The sequence below is a fragment of the Mesocricetus auratus genome, unplaced genomic scaffold (assembly GCF_017639785.1).
Source record: "Mesocricetus auratus isolate SY011 unplaced genomic scaffold, BCM_Maur_2.0 Super-Scaffold_100009, whole genome shotgun sequence".
NCBI classification, from domain to species: Eukaryota; Metazoa; Chordata; class Mammalia; order Rodentia; family Cricetidae; genus Mesocricetus; species Mesocricetus auratus.
The window spans coordinates 58,505,171-58,526,989 of NW_024429193.1; the positions used below are offsets into that span (position 1 = coordinate 58,505,171).

The following is a 21,819-nucleotide window of genomic DNA, read 5'->3' on the forward strand; positions in this document are numbered from 1 at the left end:
GTCCTGGAACTGGTGCTGTAGACCAGACCAGCCTTGAACTCAGAGATCTGCCTGCCTCTGTCTCTCTAGCGCTGGGATTAAAGGTGTGAGCCTTTTTTTTTTTAGTTAACAAAATATGTGAAGTGATGTGTTTTATGCTAGTGTTTTATGCATACTTTGCCTTTGCTTCATCCACTCCCTTGTCCTCCTGCCCCCTCCTGCCTGTCCCCTCCCCCCACCCTGCCCGGTCCTCAGAGGTCCCAATTCCACCTTTAGGCCACATCCATGCTGCTACTCGCCGCTTACCTCCTCTCACTTTCCCTCCTCTCGCAGTCTCTTTTCTAGTTTTAGAACCTGTACTCACACTCACAAAAACATAAAAATCACAATACAGGGTCTGCATATAAGAGAAAGCATACTGTGTGTATGTTTGGAGTCTGACTGAGACAGATTTCTTTTGGGAAACATTTTTCTCAAAGACTTGCCCCAAACTGAGGATTTCGCTCACTTGCTAAGCATTTTGCAATTTTTCATGAATGGTTCGTGTGCTCCACGCAGAAGGAATAAGGTCTTAATTTGAATAAATTAAAGACCTCAGTATCCCCTAAGCTTGGTATCCAAGTGACTGAGGAGATTGCTCAGTCAGTAAAGCACTTGCTGTTGTACACTTGGAATCCCAGTGCAGGAGAGGCAGGGACAGCAAGATCCTGGCCTGACTGGGAGTCCCAGACCATGAGAGACTATGTGTCAAAAGACAAGTTATGTGATGCTCAAGAAACACCATCTAAAGTTGACCTCTGGCTTCCACACACGTAAGTTTGCACCTGAATGTGCAAGCATGCGTATGCGTATGCACACACACACACACACACACACACAACTTTTCAACTGTATATATTCAATTCAGAAGTTCTCAGGGTACCATACCTAACATTTTGGGTGTTTAGGCTCTGCATTTTGAGCCAAAGATCTAAGAACTGGGACAAATATTGAAAGAGAACATTCAAAATACCTATTACTGACAGGCATTTGATGGAATGTTCCAATTTTATTTTCTGTCTTCAGTGTGAGATTTCTATGCAAGTGTCATTATCACTTTGTCTACAGAAGCAGCAAAACTTAGAAAAATGAAGAAATCCGCTTATAGTTTCACAGTTTACAAGCAGTCCAAATCTGACTCCAGCTGTAAAGGGTTAGCTCACCTTGTTATCCGTAACCCATCAATTTCACTGCGGTGTGGATTCACTCTGTTGTATCATTTGTGCCTCCACTCAGTAGCACATGTAACTTCATCTAAATGGGAATGCAATTATTCTTTCCACAGTTCTCATTTTTAAAAATCACATTTACGTGCTGGGTGGTGGTGTATACATTTAACCCTAGCACCTGGGAGACAGAGACAGGTGAATCTCTGTGAGTTCACCCAGTCTGGTACAAAGTGAGTTCCAGGACAGCCAGGGCTGTTTCACAGAGAAACCTTGTCTCAAAAAAACAAAACAAAATAGAAATCACATTTACTTAGAGACATTTTTAGCACACCAGCAAACCAGGGCCAATATCATCATTATCATTTTATGACGTTATTTATGATCTGAGAGTGCTGTTAAATTAACAGAACAACTATTTGGTGGAGGCCTCATCAAAGACAATTGATACCAGAAAACAAGACAACAACAAAATTCTATAAACAACTAGTTTCCCCACCAATAAAACGGGCTTTAATTTTCTTTGCTTTAAACCCCTATACAACATCAGGCATCAATGACCATCAAGCCCAGGGCTCTCTCACCACATACGCAATAGTATGTGAGCTTTACAAAACTAGACATCCTGCTTACAGTGTTCCGTTTGGAAACGAGTTACATTTCCCGCTGTCATTCTTTAAAATGAGTGATGTAATGGAGAGAAAGGACGAAACCCAAGGCCAGCGCTAGAGCTGCTCCACTGAGCCTCGCCTCTCCCCTCATCACCTTTCTCGCCAACTGCCTTCTGATACCCTTTTTCTTGTCCTCTCCCCAGCCTCCTCTTTCTTGCAGGAGACTTTTCTTTCACCCAGAATACTGCAATGTTCCTTTTACATTCATTTTCCTTTATCTTAAAAGGGCTTCCTTCCACCACAGCCATTTCCTAGCAATTATCCATGGCCCCTACTCCTTATTCTCCCTTGGAGAGACAGGCCAGGACACACTCCTGAGATTGGGGGGAGGAGTTTTCAGGACAAAGTGAACCAAAAAGAAGATCACCATGGTACGCTTGATCTCTCCCTCTCTCTCTGTCTCTCTCTCTCTTTCTCTCTCTCTCCCCTCTCTCTCTCTCCCTCTGCTAGAATAGTAGACATTTTCCATTTCTCTTTCACAACTTGATGATTCGCCTTTACTTTTTTTCTTCAAAAGTTCCTTTTCCATTTAACACAGATGAATTTAAATCTCGTCTGAGGCTATGAAAAAAAAATTCTAGGAAGGTGATGGGAGCATGCTGACCTGGTCCCCTGTCCTATATTTTGTGTTTGTTAGCTTTCTGCCATTGTGACACGAAACCTGAAGAGATCAACTGGAAAGCAGGGTTCCCTTTGGCTCCTGGTTTCAGGGGTGCCAGTCTGTGGTTGGTTGACTCTGTTTCCCATTCACTTCACAGCAGGAACCCATGGCAGAGGAACCATACCCACCCCATGGAGACCCAGCAGCAAAGAGAGAGGGAAAGAGTCAGGGTCCCAAGGACTTGTCCCCAGTGACCTATCTTCCTTCTGTTGACCCCTACATCCATCTCCCGCTAGTGCTAGAGGCTGACCAGTGAGCCTTTGGGGGACAGTTAAGATCCAAACCATGACACAGTCCTCTGGCAAGCTTACAAATGGGGGGTGGGCAGAGAGAGGGAAAGAAAAAGAGCACAGGGTGACAGTTTGCCTCTTACTCCTTAAGACGACTTTATCCCAGTGTCTGGCGAACTTCAAGGCTATCAAGGGCCCATTTGCTGCTACTTGCTCTCACATTGTCATTGGATTCCGCGTGTTGGGGTGGTTCTGTATAATGCAAAAAGAATAGCTCGGTTATAAAGGCTCATTGTTTCCTTCTGTCGGCCTAGAAAAGATTAGTTTTCTACATTTTTAAACCTCAGATCATAATCCCTCCTGTGCCCCCATCTGTGGCCCGCAAGTGTCATGCTTGACTGGGGCATTGCTCTGGAGGCCCAACTTTGTGACATGATGGATGCTAAGAGGTGCTAAGAAGCTGAGTGGAAAAACAGGGTTGCAAGGCCTCACCACCTGACACACAAAGCGTCGTCTTTATGTGTTTTTTGTTGGCCAGCACAAGTTACTTGGCCATCTCACGTGGAGAAGGAATATGGCCATCCTGTCACAAAGAGGCATGGACACAAGCTATGGGTCAGTATTTACCAGACACCATTAGTAATAAACTCCACAAAGGTTATTGTGTGTGAATCCCTTCTATAGGACCTACAATTGGCTCATATGTCACAGAAATGAAATTCTGCTGGAACTGTTAGAACAGTTGTGCTGCCTTTATTATGTACAGTTTTTCTTACTGTTATGTTTCATTGCCAGCTTTTCTCAGTGACACTAAAGATCGGGGTCCTCCGGTTCAGTCACAGACCTGGAGAAGCGGTGAGAAGATCCCCTTTGGGCACTCACACTCCTTGAGAGCATTTGAGAAGCCCCCTCTGGTGCAGACCCAGGCTCTTCGGGACTTTGAGAAGGTGAGACACATGTGTAGGTAATTCTAATCCCAATTAGAAACACAAACACGAAATCAGAATTATATAAAAATATGATCTATAGGGGCTGGAGAGATGGCTCAGACGTTAAGAGCACTGACTGCTCTTCCAGAGGTACTGAGTTCAACTCCCAGAAACCACATGGTGGCTCACAACCATATCTGTAATGCGATCTTGTGCCCTCTTCTGGCCTTCAGGTATACATACAGGCAGAACACTGTATTCATAATAAGTAAATAAACCTAAAAAATATGATCTATAGACCAGATTATGAGCTTGATTATCATGATGGTGACCCTTTTGAGAGTGTATATACTAAGCATTATGCTGTTAGCTATTTCCTAGAGCCAGTGGTTGGTGGAAGATCAATTACTTGTACTGATGTATTCTGTTTTACTGGTCATCTTCCTCATTCACTTCTCAGATAAACTCTGGAAGGTTAAATGATACCCAGAGAAGCTGTACGTGCAACACAGTGAGCCCAGGACTCCCAGTCCAGTAACCAAGCATTATTTTCTCTATTGCCAGCTTGGACAATGCCAAAAAGCTAGATATTCTCTGTTCTATGAGGAAGCGCAACCAAAGCCATTTGCTTTGCAACAAGACTTAGGCAAAGTTGCTTCAGACTCCTAGAATAGTCTTAGATTTGGCCAAGAGCAATAACAGATGGTACAATGCAGAGTCCCCACTTCCTACAAGCCAGCCCGAGTCTAGGATGCCTGTGCAATAAAACCTACATTTATACCAGCCAAGAGGAGGCACTCAGAATGTTTTGCACCCATGGTCTAAAAAAAGAAACAGGTCTTTGGTGCCCTCTGGGGGATACCCAAGGAGCAGGTTCCACTTGAGTACTACTTGTACATAGGTCTTCAAACAAATGGCCATCCTTTTACTCAGCAAGGTGAAATTACATTTTCAAAAGCAGTGGTGTTAGCATGGGTTTACTCTGTCCTTCCTCGACTCATAATTACAGACATTTGCTAGGACTGCATTCGCATCCTTCCAGATACTTCTGTGGGCAATAATGGTGATGGGATGGGGTGATAACACCTTCACACCTTCCTTTCCCCCACCTTTTGGAGCAGCTGCTGCTCAAAGGGCGAATGCGTCTACAGAGCATCTCAGAGATGTGTGGGTGCCTTGGAAAGACAGAGTGTGTTGTGCACACTCTTTTGTTGAGAGGTAATGGGCAACTTAGAAATGAAGGATATCACACCCACCGATGGGATGAATGACTGGATGCTGTGGGGTTGAGCTAGGGTTGAGCTGTGGGGTCAGCTGAGCTCCAGCTATAACTCCTGAGTCCTTTGCTTTTGTAGTTCAGGTCTTACGTGATGGCGTAGTCCTTACTTCTCAGGTCTGAGAATCACGGAGGCCAGCCAAAGGCATTTTAAACCCTTGTCCTCTATGTGCTAAGAGAGAAATAGGGAAACTAAATTGCTGTTTCACCAAGTGCTGGTATGTGCATTTGTCCTTAAACACTCACATCTGTTTTGTACATCAGCGGCACCTCCATGAGAGGAGTCGTTAGTTAGGAAGACATTGCTGAGGGGTAAGGACACATTCCAGTGACCTACCTTGAAATGGAAAAACTACCATGTGTGTTCTGTAAGTTTTAAAACACGTGTTCCATAGCCTTGGGATAAAGGATGGGTAGGTGCTCCCCGTGAGAGTGGGTAGGTACTCCCTGTGAGAGCTACGTTGAAGGTTCAGCAGCAGACAGGGCTTCAGTTCTCTTAGCCTTAACAAGAATATCAAAGGAACACAGGCTTGGGATGAGCAGCCAGGATCCATCCTGGTTTGAACAGTAATCATTTGGTACTGTCCCTGCCCTTCATTTCAGTGTTAGGAAGTCAGACATCCCATTACTAACAACATGACTGACAACTACCAATGCCTTCTGCAGTGATAAGGAGCACATACTTTGAGATCCAGAGACACTGCATCCAATCTTACTAAAGGACCAAGGAAGGGCTTTGTCTCAGACGGCACCTGTTACGGTGCTGTACCATGGCTGAGACACCCAAAGCTGAGCTTAAGTTTTCTACTCAGAGGTGTAAAATTCCATATGGAGGGGACATCTGGGGAAAAGAAGAAGCGCATTCATGGACTGAGTCCACTAGAGGCAGGGCCAGAGGCGGGTAAGGAGGGAGAGTCTGAATAAGTCAGGAAGAAACATTACAGGGACTCAGAAAATAGCAGTTCACCGGTAATGCGACTCCTTTGAAAATGTTTGCCGATGTAGAAACTCTAGGGAGTAATCTGGGGAGTTATTCGGTTTCAAAGTGTTCTGTATGTCTTAGGGTTACTATTGCTGTGATGAAACAAAATGACCAAGGCAAGTTGGGGAGGAAAGGATCTGTTTGGCTTACACATCCACATCAATGTTCATCATCAAAGGAAGTCAGGACAGGAACTCACACAGGGCAGGAACCTGGAGGTAGGAGCTCATGCAGAGGCCATGGAGGGAGTGCTGCTTACTGGCTTGATCCTCAAGACTTGCTCAACCTGCTTTCTTATGGAACCCAGGACTTCCCACCCCTAATGAGCTGGGCCCTCCCACATTAATCTCTAAGAAAATGCCTTACAGGCTTGCCTACAGCTCCACCTTCTGGACTCAACTGAGGCTCCCTCCTCTCATTTGACTATAGCTTGTGTCAAGTTGACATAAAACTATCTAGCACAATATATGACAGCCATAGTCTTTCTTTGAATGAGTGAATTTATTATGTACATAGCAAGCCAAAGTAAGAGAAATATAGCAAGATGGATGGATGGATGGATAGATAGACTCACAAACACTAGCTAATGTTACCTCTGCTCTTCTCTAGCCTACTGCACCTGAGACACTGGAGCTAGGGTGGAAGCCATGAATACCAGGAAGGATTTCTCAAAGGAAGGAATCCTCTCTCAATTTACAACTATGGTCATTTGCATGTAAAATTATTTCTGACCTAATGTATCCAAGTACTATCAGGGCACTTAAGCTGTAGGGCTATGATCAGCTTGTAGTTTTTGTGATCTCTGCCTCTGTAATTTGAATAATGGAGAGAATGATACTTGTTTAATGCTCCCCAAAACCCTGGGAGAGGAGTGCTATCCCAGCTTACAAATGAGGAACTTATCTGGGGCAGCAATGGCACATGCTGTTAATACTAGTGCTTGGAAGGCAGAGGCAGGTGGATCTCTGTGAGTTCCAGGCCAGCCTGGCCTACAGAGTGAGTTCCAGGACAGTCAGGGCTACACAGAGAAACCCTGTCTCAAAAAAGCAAAAAAAAAAAACAAACCTTACATACAAATGAGGAACTAAATAACAGGGTAGGGTAGAGTTTAAGGCCTCACATAGAACCTGAAAACACTTGTTATTTAAAAAAAAGTTTTAAAATTCAATTTAATTTAATGTGTTTGGGTATTTTGACTGAATATTTGTCTTTGTACCATGTGTGTGCCTGTTGCCTGCAGATGCTAGAAGAGAGTGTCAGATCCCTTGGAACTGGAGTTACAGATAGATAGTTTTGAGCTGCCATGTGGGTGCTGGGAATTGAACCTGGGTCCTCAGGAAGAACATCAAGTGCTTACAACCTCCGAGCCATCTCTCCAGTCCCCACTTTTTTCTTAGGTTTCACTTTTAATTATGTGTTCATATACTCGGTGTGCATGGTGTGTGTGTGTGAGAGAGAGAGAGAGAGAGAGAGAGAGAGAGAGAGAGAGAGAGAGAGAGAGAGAGAGAGAGAGAGAGAAGAGAGAGAGAGAGAGAGGCTAGAGACTTTAAAGCTCCTGGGAGCTTGAGTTACAGATGGTTGTGAGCCATGCTGTGTGGGTGCTGGGAACAGAACTCAAATCCTCTGTGAAAGCAGTGTGTACTCAACTGCTGAGCCATCTTTCCAGGCCCTCACTCACCATTTTATATGACCTAAAACAGGGAGTATTTTCTAGGAGCTCAGTCAGTAAAAGTTAGGTGCTAATGAAGGGACCCGCTTGGGAATGAAATCACAAGTTCCTCTGTTGAAACTGACACAGATTAGAACTCTGTCAGACTTTTCCAGCAACGTGGGAAATTCCTGTCAGATCGTGGTATCATCTCCTGCATTCATTGCATTCATTCCGAACCACTGAGATGCACAGCTGTCTCATTCTCCCATGTCTTTGTTTCTGTTGGTCCCTCTACATGGAAAACTTTCTCTCCTCCTCCGCCTGCTTAAAGCCCATTTATCCTTCAAGTTTTGGCTAAGGCGACTGTTTTCCTAACCCTTAAGCATATTCTAGTTCAGACTCTGTTTGTGCACTGCCCGTCTACAGAATCTAGTATAGTGTAGTATGCAACCAACGCTCAGTAAATGCTCGGCAGCAAATTGGCTGAATGCTATTGAAGGTCACTTTTTATTTCAATAGCTCTTGTGGCTCTCCTGCCATGATTTGGTATCCATCAAAGTAACTGATTTTTAAGATGGGTATCGGTGCATTAACTGATGGAGCAGGGTGGAAAACTGTAGTCTGGAGATGATAAAATCAGATGGATGAAGGGATAGAAACTTTTAAAAAGAGACTTTTAAAAATACTGTTTGATGGGACTAGTTAAGAGGATTGTGTCCTTAGCAAGCAATACTGATGTCCACTGAGTCCTTGTTATATACTCGAGACCTTTCTAAATCTGTCATGTGCCAATTCCAACTACTTTCAGTTCATTTTTCTAATTTAGGAGATAAATATTACATTCCTTATACCAACAAAGAGACCAAAGTTCAAATAACTTGCCCCAGATTATACAGTTCTCAAGTGACAGTACTGCACTGATGCCACTGACTCCAAAGTTCTGGGGAAATGAGAGGACCATTCAGAAAGGTCCATTGGCTTTATACACAATGTGGCTTTATACACAGACTCCGGACGGCTCAAACTGTAAATAAAAAGCTGAAGAAGGGTGGGTGTCTTTGGCTATAAAATCAAGAGGAGGCCTCCACTGCCTTCCCCTGGTTACCCATTTCCCAACAATGCTGTCTTTAACATGGACAAGGCCACAAAACCAGTGGCAGCGTTCTCCAACTCTAGACTGAAGCCAACTTTCTCTGGCAGGCTGTGGCTCTAACCACAGTGAGTCAGCCTCTTGAGGCCCCACCCATCTTGACAAACCTTTCCACTTGGGTCACAAATTCTATAGGATAGAAAAAGAAAAACTAAGCTAAAATGGAGATGTTTTTTGCCTTTTCCTCCTTTACGGAACTGAGTTATTACAGTTGGGTATCCTTTGCTAATTTAGGTGAATCTGTGGTTTCTGCACATCCTGTTTTTCTATAATCACAGCCTTGGAAAATGAATGCTACCAGCAAACTGCATTTCATTTTTTGAAAAAGGCTTTACACTTTTGCTACCGTAGCATCTCAAGTATACTGGATTTGTTTTCACACATGTCTTCAAACATGCAGAACATTATTAGATAGGAGGGAGAAAATCTAAACTTTCAATACTTGTAAAAGTAATTGGTTTTTTCTTTAAAGAAGTGATGGAATCATTCCACAGCCCTTCAGCAAAATTTTACTTCTAAGCTATATATATATAAAATAGCTTGATTTTTTCTTAAGAACTACAAAGCAAACACAATGATCTTGAGTGAAGATTAAAGCACAATGTAATCATTGCTATAATGGAAGTCAAAATACACAGCTCAGCTCGTAGATGCAGAGGGGCCTGGTGTTGGGAAGATTCCTAGAGAAAATTACACTTGATTGGGGCCTGAAAGAGTGTCTAAAAAGTGAGCACAATAGAAATTTGACTTTCTCTTGAAGTAAGAAGCAATTCACAAATGCAGAGGTTTCCTATTCCCATGGCAAAGTGTCAAAGAAATTATCTATCTATCTGTCTACCTGTCTATCTATCTATCTATCTATCTATCTATCTATCTATCTATCTATCTATCTATCTATCTTTAGTTTGTTTGAGACAGGGTTTCTATGTGTCGCCTCGGATGTCCTAGAACTAGCTATGTAGACCAGGCTAGTCTCACACCCACAGAGATCCACCTGTCTCTGGCTTCCAAGGGCTGAGATTAAAGGCATCAAAGAAATACAAGGAGAATATTGAAACAAAATAAGTGATTTTAAATGAAGTATTTTGATTAGTTGCAGTTACAAAATTTCCTCATTTTATCTATCTAATTAGAAAGCCTATTTATATGGGTTTCTAAATTATTCTGACCTTAATAATGGCTTTTTACAAAAGCCACTCAAGGTCCTGCTACATATGAAAATCAGGTTACATGGTCACATTAGGAGTCCTAACCGGCATTGGGCCTGAATTCTTTGGGGCTGCTCTCCATTTTAATTTTCTCCAACAAGAGGGAGGCAGATTAGGGATTGATATGAAATGTGAAGGGACCAGTGAGGAGTTTTCTACACAGAAGAAAAAGCATGAGTCAGTCAGGCTGCAGATGAAGGGAAGAACTTCAGTTAGTCAACACCCTCAGAGCATGAAGACAAGGAATGTGGAGGAAAGTTGAGACTAGAGAAGAAAGCATCTTGATGTGGCCTGCAAGTTATCTAAAGGCTTTAAATTTTACCCAGTCTCAACAGGGAAGGGATTGAAACGGTTTACCAGGGAGATGTTGAAATCATACCTCTTTTTTACTGAGTCTAAGCTGGGGGAGTAAAATCTAGAGGCATGGGAGAGACTCGGTGATCCAGACAAAGTTGGGTGTGGTACCAGCAGAGGGGTTAGACACCAATGAAAGAGTGAGATGTCAGAGTTATAATTGACAAGATTCATAATGAAACCCAATACTTTGTATGCTAAATGAAACTGAAAGTTAGTAACTTACTGCAGAACAAGCGAAGGATAAGAATGACTGTCACGGCTATTCTTCTCATGACTTTGACAAATACCTGACAGAAACAGCTTAAGGAAGGAAGAGCTAGTTCTGGTTCATGGTTCAGGGGATTTGGTCCATGGTGGTGGGAAGGCGTGGGTGTGGAAGGCTCATCCATCCATGACAGGTGGAGCATGCGACTGCTTGCTCACTTCTCAGTGAATTGGAAAGTAGAGTGCTCAGGCCAGAAGTAGACCTGCCTGTAACACCCAGGCTCCTCCCCTCTTGTCCTACATCTTTCTGTTAATTCCAAAGTCCCAAAGTGTCCACAACCTCCCAAGACAGCACCACCTAACTGGAGACCAAGTATTCAAGCACAGTAGCCTGTGGGGACATTTCAACTCAAACAGTGACCCATCACCAGCTTATTCCCCATTTTCATTCCAGACACTCATCCCAGGCTGTACACTCACAGTATTCTGAATTGTTTCTCTAGTGTGTGAGTGAGCTACTTGTTCCAAAGCCACCTTTTCTGTTAGGAGCTGAGCTACATAATAGCACAAATTATGTTGTCTTTTCATTACTAGATGGGGAGATTAGCAGAGTGCCTGGTAGGCATGCCCTGCTAGGTTATGCCAGCCACTGAGAAAAACAGCAACTGGAAATCTTCATGCGGGATGGTGTGTATGAGTGTGTGTGTGTGTGTGTGTGTGTGTGTGTGTGTGTGTGTGTGTGTGTGTAGGTACACATGCACATACATGCCAAAGGTGTCTATCCCTCCCCCTTACTTTTGAGACAGGGTCTCTTACCAAACCTGAAGTTTGTTACTTTAGCTAGGTGGGCTGGCCAATGAGACCCCGGTATCTGTCTTCATCCCTCAACACACATGCACAGCCATTCACCTAGCTTTTATATGGGTTCTGTGGATTTGAACTCGGGTCCTCTTACTTTCACTGCAAGTGCTCTTACCCTCTGAACCACCCTCCCAGCCCCAAGGTTACTGAAAATCTTGAGGCATAAGCAAGACCTCTGCATGGTAGCTTCCTTTTTCTTGCAGAAGCTCAACAAATGATCTTTTTGAGTTGAGCCCACTATGGACACACCCCAAGTCCTGGTAGTGGTGACTGAGTTAAACTGGTGGAGGATCTAGTTTGGAGCCGAAGAGTCCTTGGGTACTGCCAGATCACTGCAGCCCACCTGTCACTTCTGCCATGAGACTCACTTAACTGTCTCTGGCAGCGTTATTTCTGGATGGGCCATCTATTTCTGGAGGCCAGAGAAGCTGTTTGCTTTGTTTTTGTTTTTATATAGTCTCCAGTGCTCTAGTGTGAGGAGAATGATGACACCTTGTTATTCCAGGACTGTGGGTGGCATGGGTGTGTGACTATGGTGGGGGATGGCATAAGGGACATTGTCTGAACCCTCATCCTCTATGCAAGCGAGGAAGCTGCCCAAAACGGGCTCATTCATCCGTGCTTCTGTCATCAGGTTGGCTATTCCCATAAAAGGCTGCTGAGTCTGGACATCAGGGTGTTTCTGAGTCGCAGGACAGAACATGGAATGGTTTTAATAGTTTGGTATTTAAATGACTCTGGAGCTTCAGGAATGATATTGTAGTTTCAATCTCTTATTTGTTTATTGCCCAGCCCCAAAAGAAAAAAAAGCCAGGGTTCCTTGTAGCCTTTGTACCTGGCATCTGTAATGCCAGACAGAGACTCCATGCTATAGTGAAAGGGTTTGAGGAATGCAAGAGCAAGTTGCATGATTTTGATTGACATTTTCCTTGTTAGACTGTTGACCCTGTGTAAGTGTCATACATGTTCATGGGGATGGCATAGTGGCTTTGTTTTCATTGAGTCAAAATGTAGAGTGGATTGTGTTTTGGACTGTTTTATCTGAGAATTATGGTAAAACTTTATGATAAAACTCAATAATCATGACTAATGGGTTTTGAAGGCCACTTAGGAGACTTTGGTAGACTTTCTGTTAGGATCTGTGATATATGTAGGATTAACCATTTCATATTCACTTATTTCGATTTCATATATGTGTGCCATGTGCACTCAGTGTCCTCACAGGCTGACATGGGATTCTGGAGCTCTGGAGTTGGAGTTACAGATGGTTGTGAGTCACCATGTGGGTGCTGTGAACCAAACATACACAAGGGCAGTCAGTGGTCTTAACCACTGAGGCATCTCTCCAGCCCTGATACACTTAATATTTAGACACTGTTTGTTCTTTTTTTTTTTTTTGGTTTTTATGAGACAGGGTTTCTCTGTATTGTTTTGGAGGCTGTCGGTCCAGCCCGGCCTCGAACTCACAGAGATCTGCCTGCCTCTGCCTCCCAAGTGCTGGGATTAAAGGCATGCACCACCACCGCCCGGCGACACTGTCTGTTCTAATCCATGTGCCATAGTAAGTTGAGTTGAACTATCACCAATAAATGAATTTACTTGTGATAAATAAAAAAAGAATCTTTTCTGAAACACAAAGAACTAAGCCAGTTTCCCTCCCAGCTTTGCTTTCTTCTTCTCTTTGGAAAGGTAGCTTTTATGAAAACACAATTTAAGTGCCACGCAAAATTTACCCTTTAATAGTGTATAGTTCTGATTGTGCAGTTGTCATTGTTGCCTCATTCTAGAACATTCCTACACCCCAGAGAGAAGCCTCATGCTCATTACTGTCTCTCTGTTTTCCCTGTCCCTGTCCTATGCAAACCTCTAGCCTAGTTTCCCCATAGACTCACCCATTCTGAGCATTTCCTGCCATCGAGCTGTACAGTATCCTGCCTTGCGAGCCCACCTTTCCCATCAGATTAGTGCTTTGGGCAATCACCCTTGAAGTGTGTCAGCACTTCATTCTTATGCCTGAATAGTGCTCTGTTATATGGATATCCTAAGTGAATTATGTGTTTGTCAGCTCATGCACATTTTGAACATACCCACTTTGAACCATCATGAACAGTGCTGCGGTGTTCATGCTTCTGTGGGACCATTTGTTTTTAGTTCTTTGGAAATGTAACAAGGAGAGGCTTTCTGGACCATGTGGCAACTCTGTACAATCTTCTGAGAGCTGACTTTGGTGTATTCATCTTGAAACTAGAGATAAAGATTTTTGTTTTGTTTTGCTGTTTTCTTCATGGTCCCAGCCAGGTCCCCCAAGGGCACAAGGGCAATTACTTACAGTTAAAAATGCGATTTGGAAAGATATTGGAGGCCCGAGGCAGAAGAGGAAGTACCTTATTAGTCACAGGTGTGTCACAGGCTCATCGAGGTCATAGGTGTCTTGGCTGATGTCCTGATAACTGTGCAATATGGAGCCCAACTGCAGGAAGTGTGGTCTGTGGCATCATAGAACTTATTTTTGTACCTCAAAGATGGTGTGAAAGGATGTGATGAAATAATCTTCATGAAAGTGCTATGTAATTGTAAATCCTGTGCAAGGTGATTGTTGTCATGGAGATTGTATAATTGTATCCAAGGAGTTACAGGAATTAAACATTCAAATATAGGATCAAGTTGGCCAGAGATCTTAGAAGTTCTCTCTTGATGATCTGTGAAGACTTTTAGCCAAACCCCTGACAAGTGATTAATTGCTCCAGCAAAGTCCTTTTTTCAGACAGGAAACTTACCCATTCTCATAACATAAACACAATCATTTTAGTATATGGCCATAAATTCACTATATCTAACTCTATTAAAGAGTTAATGTACCTTTGCAAAATTGATAGCTGCCTCCTTGTAATTCTTAGTTTTGTTCTTTTTAGGACAATTTTATTTGTGATTATGAACTATTTTACAAGCAATAAGAATGTATAAATGATAATAAGATAATTGTTCAAATATCTACCCTCTATTTTTAATCTATTTGTCTCAGGCAGACAAGTAGAAGTTACTACTGCAAATGTCGCTGTGATCCTCCTGTCCCCCATATACACACAGCTTTCCCATTTTCAACTTCTTTTAAGTTCCCCCAAACCACACAGTTAGGAAATAGCTTGGAGCTCAGATTTGAACCTAGGTGTCCTTTTCTCAAAAGTGTTTTTCCCCCCACAATTCCATACTGTTCCATTTGGATATATTCACATGTGTTCATATACTATCTTTTTATGCAGAGGTCTAGTAGGTGCTTTTCTGATTGTCATATCAAATAGCTGACAAGAAGTCAATGCAGGAAGGGAAGGTTCGACTCACAGTTTGAGAGGAGATGTGGCAATGAGAACAGCTCTGGCTGTGAAGGGGGCATGAGGTGACTGGTTACATCCCACCCACCGTCAGAAAGCAGAAAGATAGACACTGTGCTCAGCTCGTTCCTACTCTGTCCTTTCTCAGTCAGTCTGAGGCCCCAGCATGCTGTGTTGTAGTTCCCACATTCAGGGGGTGTAGTATTTCCCACATTCAGGGTAGGGCCTCCCGCTTTAGTTAAACCTTTTTGGAAACTCTCTCACATACTGGTCCAGGGCTAACTCCTAGGTAAATTTCAAATGCATCACACCGGGATACTTAGAACATTTCCTTGCATTCCTCGGCTTGCCACTTAAACTTATTTAAAGCTACATTTTTCTCCCAAACAATACAAAATATGAAATATCACTGACATCCAGTTAGTTGAGTTTAAATTATAGAATTTATATTATCATTGAAAAAGAATAAGTCTACTCAGATGATTAATCAATTTTAGTGAAGAAGAACTATGTTTTTAGGATAAAAATTGCTAAGAGAATAATATGTTTTCAAGCAATTCCATTAGAGGAGCTATCTGGGGGGTCTGAATATGATTAAGCAAATGTCAAACTGAGTTTTTTAAAGACTGACTTGACAGTTGGTTATGTTAATGGAGCATGACATGCGACAGCTGGGTGGTAATTCTCTTCCTACTGCTGGCATTGATGGAGTCATTATTGCAGTCTTATTTCAAGGCTGGGATAATATGTTATGGAAGATGTAGAAAGAAGAAACTCAGGAAGGCGCAGGGGAGAGTCATTTATCTCTAGAAGGAAAATGTTTTGAAAGAAGAGTAAAGAATTTGGAGTGCGCTGCTGGGGACAGTAGGGGCTAAGTGGAAGCTCATAGAGCCCACGGTTTATGTCCTAAGCCATGTGGATCTTCTGCAGACACCCAAGCCTGGAGGCCCTGATGTACTAGATCAAGTATACAGCCCAGTGTGTGGGGTTTTGCTGGCAAAACTACAAAACAAAAGTAGTAAACAAAAAGCAAAGGAAGAGAAAGAAAGAAGGGTAGGAAGAAAGGAAAGGAAAGAAAACAGCCTTAGTGATATGCAGTTTGTAGTTCCTGACTACCCCTACCCACTCTCTCCACACTGAGAGCCAGGACCTGCCTCAAGGAAGGTCCTCACCTGAGTCAGATCTCCTCAACAGGGTTCTCCCCAAGTGGTGCAGGTCCCTGGACTTAAGTCTACTTAGCTCTTTGCACTCTTTTGTTTGGCTTCCCCAAGCTGCCTCAATCCATGTAGACCTGATGCTTCCTTTACGGAGAAAGAAGTGCCCCTTCTCTGTGGAACCTTCCTGGACAACCTCCCCCGACTAATTCATTTCATTCTTCCCATCTGTGGAGTTTGCAATATCCTTGGGTTGTAATTTTCACATATTACTCCATATCAATTCAGAACTCTTGTAGACCATTCAGATACAGCACTGGTAACATTAGTTCACCAGTATACATATATATAAAACAACCCGTTTCTAAAGAGAAATGCCTTCAGGATTACAGATTGAATTTTGTTATAATCAAATCCATTGAGAACAGAGAAGTTAGTAAGTTAACTATTGGTCTGTTCTTTTACCTAGCACTCACTTATTGAGCACCTTTCTGTATACTAGGCATCATTTCTGGTCCTGGTGATAAAACAGTCATTCCAGCTTTTTCATGGATAGCACATGCTGACGGAGAGAAACACAATAAGTGGATAAATGCAGAATCTAAGAGATTGCAGTGGAATGGGCTCTTAAAATGAAGAGTGATAAGGAGTGCTGGGATGAGGCGTGGGGTGGGCTGTAGTTTTAAATGAGGTGCTTCTCAGGAAGAAGCCTCAGCATCTGTCCCGGTAAGGAACACGCCCTGCTGAAGGACCAGCCATGTCAGGGGCCCCCAGGAACGAGGCTCTGCACTGTTTTTGAGAAAGAACAAGAGAAGCCAATGGGGCTGGAGCAGCATGTGCAGGTGAGAAATACAGCAAAAGAAAGAAAGCATGGAGCAGTGGGAGGCGAGGAGTCGGGCCCCAGACCAAAGGGGCCTGTGCTGTAAGGGCTGATGAGCCACCATCACCGTCTACTTGGAGTCAGACGGGGCAGTTTCCTGCAGAGAAGCAACATGGAGTATTTCAGCAGGGACATACAGGCACTGTGCTCAGGACAGAGGACTGACAAACCAGGGCAGAAGCAGGGACTCCAGGAAAGGGGGCTAGCTATCAAGTAAGTTGGGGAGAAGCCATGGGATCCCGAACACAGTCGTAGAGATGCTGTGGTACACGGCATCTGCAATATATATTTCTGATGCACGTGTATTATCAACTAGGATTTGCAGACCATGAGATGGTGTGTGTGATCACGAATGAGTCAGGAGTGACTGTAAGGTTTGAGTTGCAGCAAACTGGAATGGGCTCCAACAAGGAAAGAGCATTTTCTTTTTTTTTTTTCTTTCTTTCTTTCTTTCTTTCTTTTTTTTTTTCCTCAAGACAGAGTTTCTCTGTATTGTTTTGGAGCCTGTCCAGGAACTCGCTCGGTAGACCAAGCTTGGTCTCGAACTCACAGAGATCCACCTGCCTCTGCCTCCCGAGTGCTGGGATTAAAGGCGTGCGCCACCACCGCTCGGTGGAAAGAGCATTTTCTAGGAATGATCAGGAATCCAGTTTTAAATAGCACGAGTATGAGATATTAATGCTCAGGTGGAGATTTTACCAGTGAGGCAAATATAAACCTTCATGGAAGAGGCTCTCCTGGGCATACACATTTAGAAAGGTAAGTGAAGAAAATGTTTTTCTACAAGTACCATTTTAAGATAGCGTGATTTCTTTGAAACGTTTAAAACCAAACCCTTACAAAGTTTCAAACTCAACAGGGGGCATGGAAGTACATTATTTTCTTGAGGTCACAAGATTGATTTAATGCTGGAGAAAGTGTCCTGGGGTCTGAAAGGAATTTGGTGGGTTTCACACAGCCCGCAAGAGCAATAGAGTCTATTTTAAGGCGTTGGGGGAAGGGGAGGGATAGTGCCTTACACTGTGGAGAAATGAGGATGGAGGCTAGTTAAAGTGTGACTTAGAGGAGTCAGGGAGGCATAGAGGAAGGGCACATTCAGCTAAGGTATATTCATTATTAGGCCACCTGGAAGGGAGCAGTGCACCCTAGTCCTTTGTGTTGAAGTGTGAAAGTTCTTGGTGCCTGTCAGTTTCCTGAAATCCACATTAGGAGGAAAATCTAGGTCAGCTAGCCCATCTATAACAAAGTGTATTAGCCAAACAAATCACAAAACACAGAATACTTAGCTATTCATTAACTCCACTGCTTATTTATGGAGTGCTTTACATATATTAAGCTAAGACAATGCAAGGACAAATGATTCCTTCCAGCCCCCAAGCCACTCTAACTCTGAAAGGATCATGAGTAGCCTGTACCTGCACTGTGGGGTGACAGGTACTGCAGAAGTGGTTTTTTGTTGTCATAGAGGCTGTAGGAGCAGACATGTGACTCAGTGGTCCTTTACTTGGATGGCCATAGATGATGTGGGGGAGGCTAGAGTTGACATGAGAAGTCAAATAATTCTAAATAGTCTCAATAATCCACGCAGATGATACGACATCAAAAGGCACCGTATGAATACTTGGTGATGTGAGCATCTGCCTCACTGGGAGGTGGAAAAGGAAAGATGGCCAGGGTAGGGAAGGTGTGATTTTTATTTTTATGGGTTCCCAACTAAGACTTGAAAAAAGAAAAGAAGTGGGATGTCTTAAAGATGTGATGTGGTTTTCTTTTTAGCCTAAGAGGTGGGTGAGATGCGTATGAAGGGCTCTGACAAGAGTTGAGATCTGAAGGCATTTCCTTGGCTGTCATATGAGGAGCAGGTGGCTGTGGCGGATCCTAGTGGACATGCTTGAACTCACACAGAAGTGTTTGTCATGAAGTCTTTGGGATGGGAAATTAAGATGAGTTCTCTAGCAAAACATTGGGTGTGTGTGGCTAGGTCGTGAGCGAGAAGACCTAAGACAGGAGGTCACTTGACAGGTAAAAGCATACCACTAAAAGTGGATTAAACTCTCTAGGGGAGAAAGTGTGGAGAGAAAGAAAACCCAGAAAGGTAAGGACTTGCCATCATATAAGTGATGACATTAAGGAACCGACCAAAAAACAAAACAAAGAAAACAAATCAACACAGGAAGGGCGAGAGAGATGGAAAGAGAACAAAATGAAATAGGGATAGCATGCAGGAAAATCTCAGCTGTGTGGGAGTACCCACACATCTTACCCACTCCTACTTCCTCAATTAAACCCTCTTATGAAATGATTGTATGTGATTAAAAAAAACTATCTCAGTAGACTGGCAAAGCCTAACTACACACTAGCTACAATCTGCCAATCCGACCCCTCTTGAGCAAAAGGGAAGTGATAATAGCTGTTGTTCTTTAGGAGTTTAGACCAGGAAAAGGCTTAACTCCGGGAATATCACTCTGTTCCCATCCACTTCATTCTCTAGATGGGGAGGGTCCTGTGTCTAGAGCAGTATACCTCGGGTCACACAGATGCTCAGTAAGGGACTAGTGCCAGGAAGTTCGTGAGTGTGCATGAGACATAGGGTGACCACAGACTCATCCTCCTGCCTTAGCCTCCCAAGAGGCTGGAATTACAGGAACAGACCACAGTGCTGAGAAAGGTGTGTTTTGAGTTGTGACTTTTATCCTCATCATCACCAACTCTCAGTGAACTCCATTTCTTCTGAAAGTGAAGGAATTAATGAGCATTGAGAAATTTTATGTGCAGATTTTTAAATGAGTATACTTTTTAAAGTATTTTTAACTTAAAATGGCAGGATACATGTTCCCCCTCTTATAAGATTTTTTTATTTTAGAAAAGTAGACTACTCCATTGCACAGTTCTAGTTCTCTACTCCTGGAACGACCTAATTTACTCAAACTTTTTCTGTCTTTCACGACAAAGTGCAAGTTCAGTTGCTGGTGGAACAGATCATATTATAATGCATAATTGAATAATTGTATATGTGTGTGTGTGTTGCAGTGCAAAATATAAAAAGTTTGAAAGGCACAGATTTAAAAGATTGCAGCATAGGACATACCTTACCATGCGACCAACTTTGTGGCTACTCTGGTCTTTGGGAGTTGTCGCTATCTTCACCTTTTTTTGTTTGTTTGGTTGGTTGGTTTTTGGTTTTTTGAGACAGGGTTCTATTGTGCAGCCTTGGCTATCCTGGAACTCGCTCTGTAGACCAGATTGGCTTTGAACTCACAGAGATCCAACTGCCTCTGTGCTGGAATTACAGGAGTGCGCTGCCACCACCACCTAGCTGTGTATGCAACCTCTAGATACTGGGGAAAGGTTGACTGGAACCCTTATGAAGGTCTAGAAAGAATGGGAAACGATGAAAAGTAGGCAGGTTGGGAAAGAACTAGATGCTTGAATTAAATATAAGAATTTCATATATCCTTTATCTCAGGCATTAATAGTAATTTTTCCAACTTGGTGATACCAAAGCAAGAACCTCTTTTGGGATCAGTGCTTTGAGGCTGCCTCCCAGTCACCTTCAAAGTCCCATGTGATGTGGTATAAATAATACTTCCTGCTAACGTTGCAGCTGTCACTCAAGGATCTTAACTTGCTTTATGAGCAGGATCTGGTGATGATGGCCTGGTTCCATTAGGCAGGTGCAGGAGTTAAGAACCAGTGAGAGGCTGAGATCTCTGGTCTCAGGATGCGGTCCCATCCCCCAGCACTCCTACACTCATTCCCCAGAGGGAGGAACCCTTGGGCCGCCCTTTGCAGACGCTCCACTGAAAACCAGTTTGCAAAGGTTCGGCTCAGTCCAGATTCACTCTTTTGAGAGTGTGTGATGTGTATCAGGGAGCAGAAAGCATGGGAATAAAGGCTATGAACCAACAGCCCTGGGACTGGAAGTGGACAGGGAGAGAGACTGGAAGACACTGGTGGGGCTGAGCACTAAGGAAACTGGACTCCTCTCTGCTCGGTAGCGCCTTAAGATTTGCACCTGGTGGAAAGAGGCTAGTTGGCTCTGGTCACTATTCTGTGGGCATGTGCTCCCTCCGTAGCAACCTTATTTCTTGCTTCTGTCTGCCTCCCCCCTTCTAGTACCCTCTTGCCCTTACAACCCCAGTGCTACATTAACCACCCCCTTCCCATTTCCGGGAAGTGGGGAGGGGGATCAGTCCCCCTATTTCCAAAAAGTTGCTAACTGCCCACACTTGGACCTGGAGGCTTGGGGAGAGGGAAGGGGGCAGGGTGACAGCCCTGTCCTGGAGTCAGGTTACTGCCACTTGTGTCTGAGTTCACACAGCATGTTCCTCCGTCAGGGATTCCGCAAATATCTCCCCGAGGTAAAAAAAGAAAGCGTGCTGCGCTCCAGCACCCAGAGCAGAGAGCCCAGTCCCCAGGTCCTGGAGCGCACCATCAGGGGCTATGTCGCTTTAGCCTCCAGGGTCCCCGCAGCCTCAGCAGCTTCCCAGCCTGCCAGCTCCATGCCGCGGCAAGGCTGCACCGTGTTCCTGGGGTGAAGGGGAGACTGGGCATGCTCCTCCCCATGGGTCGCCCACCATGTCTAATGGATATCGCACTCTGTCCCAGCACCTCAATGACCTGAAGAAGGAGAACTTCAGCCTCAAGCTGCGTATCTACTTCCTGGAGGAGCGCATGCAACAGAAGTATGAGGCCAGCCGGGAGGACGTCTACAAGCGGGTGAGTGAGTGTGTGCGGCCGGGGAGTGCGCGCACCTGGGACTGCTTGTCTAGACTGCTTGCTTGTCTAGCTTTCCGGGTGTTTTCCCGTGACCTCAGACAAGCCTATTCCCCTCTCCGGGGCCGGCTTTCTCTTTCCTCTGTAGCAGGAGGGGGCTGTGTAAAGCCAAAGCCTCCAAACCCTGTTGCGACCCAGCCGGGCTAAAACGTAGATTCTGTGTTTACCTCAGACACTCGGATTTAAGGGCTGGATGGGGACGCACAGAAATTTGCATTTTAAAATGAGCGTGGGGGGAAGTGACTCAGTCCACACATTCTCCTAAAAGCCTTGCCCCGTTCTGGGTCTTGGGAGAAAATATGGTGATGTGAAGAAA

General features: G+C 43.9%; 1 protein-coding gene across 10 annotated transcripts in view; it reads left to right on the top strand.

Moving 5' to 3' along the window:
- The window catches only part of LOC101838805 (myomegalin), a 188,589-nt gene that overhangs the window by 41,835 nt on the left and 124,935 nt on the right, over positions 1-21,819 (top strand). For all 10 annotated transcript variants that reach the window (XR_001197344.3, XM_040752166.1, XM_013123790.3 and 7 more), the window contains exons 3-4: positions 3,542-3,693; positions 21,336-21,446. Coding sequence is in view for 9 of the 10 variants with exons in the window: in XM_040752166.1 (XP_040608100.1) it covers positions 3,542-3,693; positions 21,336-21,446 (263 nt within the window). In the remaining variant the exon portion in view is untranslated. The remainder of the gene's footprint in view (positions 1-3,541; positions 3,694-21,335; positions 21,447-21,819) is intronic.